At 53.6% G+C, this 7,208-nt stretch overlaps 1 protein-coding gene across 3 annotated transcripts in view; it reads left to right on the top strand.

The window, feature by feature from the left end:
• RAPGEFL1 (Rap guanine nucleotide exchange factor (GEF)-like 1) overlaps positions 1 to 7,208 on the top strand; it is a 16,721-nt gene that overhangs the window by 1,157 nt on the left and 8,356 nt on the right. For 2 of the 3 annotated variants that reach the window (XM_011929847.1, XM_011929845.1), the window contains exons 2-4: positions 3,434 to 3,509; positions 5,999 to 6,140; positions 6,372 to 6,469. In XM_011929847.1, coding sequence (XP_011785237.1) covers positions 6,024 to 6,140; positions 6,372 to 6,469 — 215 coding nt within the window. In that variant the 5' untranslated portion in view covers positions 3,434 to 3,509; positions 5,999 to 6,023. Of the gene's footprint in view, positions 1 to 7; positions 195 to 3,433; positions 3,510 to 5,998; positions 6,141 to 6,371; positions 6,470 to 7,208 lie in introns of those variants that run through there. The other variant, XM_011929846.1, reaches the window with a different exon arrangement.

Genomic DNA, 7,208 nt, shown 5'->3' with positions numbered 1-7,208 from the left:
GGGGCCCGGGCCGCTCGGGGGAGGGGGGCCCCTGCGCTCCCCTTCCTCCTACTCATCTGACGAGCTGTCCCCGGGCGAGCCCTTGACTTCGCCGCCCTGGGCCCCCCTGGGCGCCCCCGAGCGGCCGGAGCATCTTCTGAACCGCGTTCTAGAGCGGCTTGCTGGAGGGGCCACCAGGGACAGCGGCGCCTCAGGTAAGGAGCCGGTGGGCTCGAACACCCGGAGCAGGGTCTGGTCCCGGCTCCTCTTCCTTGCCCTTGGAGCGTGGGGGTGGCGCGGTGCTGGGGCCTGGTTATGGGGTTGAGTGGTCCGCGGAAGCCAGCTAGGGGCCTAGCGGAGGCACAGACCCTCCCGCGGAAGAGGAGGGCAGTACCCACCTTCCTCCCTACAGCAGCCTCACCCCCATCTGGAGAAGCAGCTGAGCCTCTTGCCTCTTACTCTCCTTCAGTCACCCTTCCTTTCCCCTGGGCATTGTAGCCACTGACTCCCATGGGTCCCTGATGTTGAATACCTCCTCCTGTGGCTCCAAATTAGGGCCTGACACATTAAGATGGAAGCTGCCCAGCGCAACCATGCCACCTGCCAGAGGTGCTTGAGCCCTGAAAACCCTGGGGTCCCTGACTGTTCAGAGGCCTGCACAGCGCAGGCTGGCCCACCCCAGGAGGAAGTGCCAGACAGGCACAGGCCCCAAGCTGCCTTTTAGGCATCAGCAAAGGATGCGTTGTCCTTAGCAGTTTGGTGGGGGGATAGTGTTCTCCTTGGGGTAGACGCAGAAGGTGTCTGGAAGGGGAGAGGTGGCTGGGTTGGCATCAGGGCCCTGGAGCATCTAGGGTGTCCAAGCGCCTCCAGCTTCCACCCTTCCCTTTCGGTGTCAGGCCTCAGCACACAGCTTTTTTTTTTTTGAGACATAGTCTCACTCTCACCCAGGCTGGAGTGCTGGAGTGCAGTGGTGCGATCTCAGCTCACTGCAACATCCACCGCCCAGGTTCAAGCGATTCTCCTGCCTCAGTCTCCCGAGTAGCTGGACCTACAGGCGTGTGCCACCACGCCTGGCTAATTTTTGTATTTTTAGTAGAGACAGCGTTTCACCATGTTAGCCAGGATGGTCTCGATCTCCTGACCTCGTGATCTGCCTGCCTCGGCCTCCCAAAGTGCTGGGATTACAGGCATGAGCCACCAGCCTGGCTAATTTTTGTAGTTTTAGTAGAGACAGGGTTTCACCAACTTGGCCAAGCTGGTCTTGAACTCCTGACCTCGGGATTCACCCCTCCCCCCAACCTCAGCCTCCCAAAGTGCTGGGATTACAGGCATGAGCCACTGGACCTGGCACATGGCCTCTTTAAAACATAATCACCACACCCTGAGAAGCTTATTCCCTAAATGATGATACTATTTCACCATTCCCTTTCAGCATCCCTACTAAGGGGCCTTTGAGGAAACCAAGGCCCCAAATGGCTGGTTAGTAGGGGTCTCTAGGTCTAGCTCTAGGCATTGCACTAAGCCCAGGAGGGTCTGAGGTTTGGGAGCCCTGGCTGATACCCTAATGCTGAGGGCTTTCACACTTGCTCTCAGCCCTCGGCAGGGAACCCCAACCTAGATGTGTGGAGTGGGGCTCCACTCTCCTAGATCCTTCTCAAGACCTGGGTCCTCTCCTTTGGCGCAGACTGTAGTTGCCCTGGGGAGCTGACACCTTTTGGATTTAATTAGAAAAATATCAGACACACACAGCTCTCCTAACCATAACTTCCCGCCTACACCACACACCCTGTGTCTCCATGACACATTCCCTAGGGAGGCTGCACATTGGCCTAGAGCCTGCCTTGGAAAAGGCAGATGCCCGACTGTGGCCCCCATATCAGCATCTCCTCCACTTTGCCCCATCTTACTCTTCCTTTGCTCCAGCTTAGGAATCCTGTGAGATAAAGTCTATGAAGGATGTCAGGCCTCTCGTTTCCTCACCCCCATCCCTGAAGCTGAGGGTCAGAGCTGGGGGCTCTCTGACTCATTGTAAGAACACAGCAGGGTAGCTGGGCAGGGAGGAAAAGGGAGAAACTGTCTTTCCCCGTTTACAGGGGCCTGGTGCCACATGCTCTGCTCATTCTCCCTTGGGGTAAGACTCCTGAAATGTCACCCATGTTATCTGGCAGCCTTAATTCCCAGAGTAACTGGTTTGGGAAATTCCAAACCAGTCTCAGGGTGAATGAGAATCAGCTTAACCTGCCACTCTGATGTTCTCCAATAAAACCAATGTTCTCAAGTCATCCTGGTCTCCTCCCAGGGTATGTGGGAGGAGAGAACTTACAGAAGTTACTCTTAACCTACCAAAGCCTCTCCAACGTCCAAGCAGCCCCCTCTGACCACTAGGTTTTACCCTAACACTCTGCTTGCCTCGGGCATACTGAGAAAGGAAAAAGACGCAGGATTCTGGGTTCTTATTCCAGCTCCAGGCAAGTCCCTCCCAGCTCTGGGCCTCAGTTTCACATTTGCGAAATGAAATCGTTGAAGTCAATTACTTCATGTTGGTTTTCCTTCTCCACTTTCATGGCTAGAACTGACCACAGGGGATAGTGAACCAAAGGCAGTCAGAAGCCTTGGTTTTGTCCTGGGACCGTGCCTGGGGACCTGGCCCTAACCTGTCCTGGTGAGGACACCTGGCTCCCTCCCTGCACCTTGCCTGTCTGTGTGTGCCAGGCGGCCCTGCCCCACCCCAGGGCTGGCTGCAAGTCAGGGCGACCTTGTACCCGGCTGACTGGCTGAGCCAGGCCCAGACGGGGGTGTGGAGGGGAAAGGGGTGGTGAGAGGAGCCGCTCCCCTTCACCATTCCATCATTAACCCTTCCGTCTCTGGGCACCTAAAGGACGCAGGATTTCTATTTAAAGGTTCTGGGATCAAAGCAATGGCAGTCTCTTCCGGTCAGGCTGGTTCCCACCTGCCTAGTTAGAACTCAAAGCTGTTAGGTAGGGAATGGGGAGGAGAAGAGGGATACACGCGCGCCTGCGCGCGTGCACACACACACACATACACACACACACACACTCCCCACTGATGCTAACCTCTGTGTTTGGAAATACTCTTTGTCTAGAGACTCTTCTGTGGGCTACTTCCTTTTTCATTTCAGGCAGAACTCAAGCTTGGTGTGTTATCTGACCAACTTCCCACATACTCTGAAGAGAAGTGCACATGGCCATCAAAGGCACGCCCCCCCCTTCCCTTCAGCTGCCTTGGCAGCTGCCAAACCCACCCCCGCAGCGGCTGCCCAGAACCTTTACACATGTGTATGTGCGTGTGTGCAGAGCATGACGGGGCAGGTGGCTGGGGCTCCAGCCTGGCTAAAGAGAACTTGCCCTCAGGGGCAAGAGAGGGAGGCACTGCATTTCCAGTTTCATTCTGGAAGTGCCCTCCTGACGTCCGTGGTGCCCACTGATCTTTACAGATGTCCTGCTGGATGACATTGTCCTTACCCATTCTCTCTTCCTCCCGACGGAGAAATTTCTGCAGGAGCTACACCAGTAATATCCTTTTGTGGAGTCTGTAAAAGAAGAGGTCAGAAGGGAGCCACTCCCTCCATCCCACATGCAATTTCAGAGCCTAAACTCTCCCCTAGGAAACTACCTGGGGCTGGGTGTGGTGGCTCACGCCTGTAATCCCAGCACTTTGGAAGGCCAAGGTGGGTGGATCACCTGAGGTCAGGCGATCGAGACCAGCCGGGCCAACATGGTGAAACCCCATCTCTACTAAAAATACAAAAAATTAGCCAGGCATGGTGCCACACACCTGTAACCCCAGCTACTTGGGAGGCTGAGGCAGGAGAATCACTCAAACCCAGGAGGCGGAGGTTGCAGTGCGCCGAGATCGCGTCACTGCACTCCAGACTGGGCGACAGAGTGAGACTCCATCTCAAAAAAAAAAAAAAAAGAAAAGAAAAGAAAACATACCTGGGTTTCAGTCCCAGCTTTTCTACTTGCCAGCTGTGTGACTTGGACAGATTACCTAACCTTGTGGGGACTCAGTTACCTCTTCTGTAAAATGGAGGTAAATAGCACCTGCCTTGCCTATTTATATGAGCTGCTATGAAGATCACTCTGATAGCAGATGTGGGAGTGCTTTGGAGGCTGCAGAGCCCTGTACAAATGAAAGGTGTTATTTATTTATTTATTTATTTATTTTGAGATGGAGTCTTGCTCTGTCACCCAGGCTGGAGTACAGTGGTGTGATCTCGGCTCACTGCAACCTCTGCCTCCTGGGTTCAAGTGATTCTCCTGTCTCAGCCTCCTCTGTAGCCGAGGACTACAGGCGCACACCACCACACCTGGCTACTTTTTGTATTTTTTGGTGGAGACGGAGTTTCACCATGTTGCCCAGGCTGGTCTCGAACTCCTGACCTTAAATGGTTTGCCTGCCTTGGCCTCTCAGAGTGCTGGGATTACAGGCAGAGCCCCTGCACCCAGGCAAGGTGTTATTATTCTACTAAGGGCGCCTCTATCTCCACTGAATTATTGCTCTAAAACATCTGGTTGCCCAGCGAGTTATGCTGGGGTCTGATGTAAACATCAGGCCACAGTTGTGCTTCAGTAGGGTCTGCTAGAGGAGCCGCTGGATGGGCTATTCATAGGGTCTCATGTAAGCATGGGCCTCTCACAGAGTTATTTTAAGACCTAATTGTAAATGTCAGACCACTGAGTACAATGTTACAGGCTCTTGGCCAGGTGCGGTGGCTCAAGCTTTTGGATCCCAGCACTTTGAGAGGCTGAGGCGGGTGGATCACTTGAGGGCAGGAGTTTGAGATCAGCCTGGCCAACAAGGTGAAACTCCGTCTCTACTAAAATACAAAAAAATAGCCGGGCTTGATGGCGGGCACCTAGTAGTCTCAGCAACTCGGGAGCCTGAGGTAGGAGAAATCGCTTGAACCCAGGAGGCAGAGGTTGCAGTGAGCTGAGATCGTGCCATTGCACTCCAGCCTGGGCAACAGAACGAGACTCCCTCTTAGATAAACAAACAAATAAATAAAGTAACAAGCTGCCTTAGAAACACCAGGCCTTCCAGTGAGGTATAGTCAGGTTTGTGGTAAACACCATTGGCCTTTATTAGGTGCACTGTGAGCTCCAGGCCCTGGGCTGGCCAGAGGTTGGAAGGGTCTGGGCAGGTTATCCTCAAGTGAAAATCTAACCTGTCTAACCTGCAGGAGCTGGATGTGGTCAAGTGGTCATCACTACCTACCCTAAGCAAAAGCCTAGGCTAGGGCATTAGGAGGTCTTGGCTCCAGGACCCCTGAAACTCCTTTCTTTCTGGCCCCAAATCTAGAGAATATCTGGGGGCAATTTAGCCTCCCACCTTTCTTTCTTTCTTTTGAAATGGAGTTTTGCTCTTATTGCCCAGGCTGGAGTGCAATGGTGTGACCTTGGCTCACTGCAACCTCCGCCTCCTGGGTTCAAGAGATTCTCCTGCCTCAGCTTTCCGAGTAGCTGGGATTACAGGTGCCCGCCACCATGCCCGGCTAATTTTTGTATTTTTAGTAGAGACAAGGTTTCACCATGTTGACCAGGATGGTCTCAAACTCCTGACCTTAAGTGATCCACCTGCCTCAGCCTTGCAAAGTGCTGGGATTGCAGGTGTGAGCCACTGCACCTGGGCTTTTTCCCTTTTTTTTTTTTTGACACAGAGTCTCCCTCTGTCACCCAGGCTGGAGTGCAATGGCCGTATCTCGACTCACTGTAACCTCTGCCTCCCGGGTTCAAGCGATTCTTGTGCCTCAGCCTCCGGAGTAGCTGGGATTACAGGCACCCACCACCATGCCTGGCGAATTTTTGTATTTTTAGTAGAGTCATGGTTTCACCATGATGGCCAGACCAGTCTCGAACTCCTGACCTCAGGTGATCTGCCTGCCTTGGCCTCCCAAACTGCTGGGATTATAGGCGTGAGCCACTGCACCCAGCCTAGCCTCCCATCTTTCTTCTCAGTTCCTCAGGTCTGCTTGCCTAGGGATTTTTCTTAACTTAAGGGTCAGCTTTGTTCGGGCAGGAGGCATGGAGGGCCCTGAGGGGCTGGGCCGGAAGCAGGCCTGTCTAGCCATGCTTCTCCATTTCTTGGACACCTACCAGGGGCTGCTTCAAGAGGAAGAGGGGGCCGGCCACATCATCAAGGTGGGCCTGGGGGAAGAGAAGGTGGGTAAACAGGCTATTAGCTCTGGAAGGGGGCCCCTGTGAAGGAGCCATACTTCTTATGCTGGGTACCTGGAAGGAAGAGATGCCAGGGGGCTTTAGCTTATATGGCTCTCCTGTGCTCAAAGGCATGGAGACCTTGCCCGGCCCCTGCAGAGAGTAGCCCTTGGGATGAGACCCCTTCCTTCACCTTCTTTGTCCTCCTCTCTCCAGGATCTATACCTGCTAATTATGAAGGACGAGTCCCTTTACCAGGGCCTCCGAGAGGACACTCTGAGGCTGCACCAGCTGGTGGAGACGGTGGAACTAAAGTGAGGGGGAGTGGGGCAGGGGTGGGAACAGGAAAGAGGTTCCCTGCGTTCCTCCACTACAGGGGCTGCCTCTGGCCTATTGGCTCCAATATGGATTTGCTTGTTTGTTTGTTTTGAGACAGAGTCTTACTCTGTTGCCCAGACTGAAGAGCAGTGGCGCAATCTAGGCTCACTGCAACCTCCACCTCCTGGGTTCCAGGGATTCTCATGCCTCAGCCTCCTGAGTAGCTGGGATTACAGGGGTGCACCCTGCCTGGCTAATTTTTGTACTTTTTGTAGAGATGAGTTTCATCATGTTGGCCAGGCTGGTCTTGAACTCCTGGCCTCAAGTGATCTGCCCGCCTCAGCCTCCCAAAGTGCTGCGATTACAGGTGTGAGCCACTGTGCCCGGCTTCCAATATGGTTTTATTTCAGCTCTTTTCTCTCACAGGAGGGTGGCACAAAGTGCTGTCTCCAGTCACTTTTTTGTCCATTCTGCCATTCATTTGTCTGATAATCCAGTGGTGTAATGGTAAATATTTAACAACAAGTGCTGCAGGAGAAAGAACCCTGATTTGTAGCTTTTGCTGATTCCTACAGTGTAAACTCTGTCACCATGGCTGATTTCAAGCTACCAACGTGACAGCACTGAAGGAGGAGCTGGGAAGAGACGTGCAGCACAGGCCATTATGTAGTATCTCCACCATATAGTAGATGCAGTAAAAGGTAGTAAAATGGCTGGGCAAGGTGGCTCACGCCT

The sequence above is a fragment of the Colobus angolensis genome, unplaced genomic scaffold (assembly GCF_000951035.1).
Source record: "Colobus angolensis palliatus isolate OR3802 unplaced genomic scaffold, Cang.pa_1.0 Scaffold83, whole genome shotgun sequence".
NCBI classification, from domain to species: domain Eukaryota; kingdom Metazoa; phylum Chordata; class Mammalia; order Primates; family Cercopithecidae; genus Colobus; species Colobus angolensis.
This window is presented reverse-complemented; position numbering and strand designations above follow the sequence as displayed.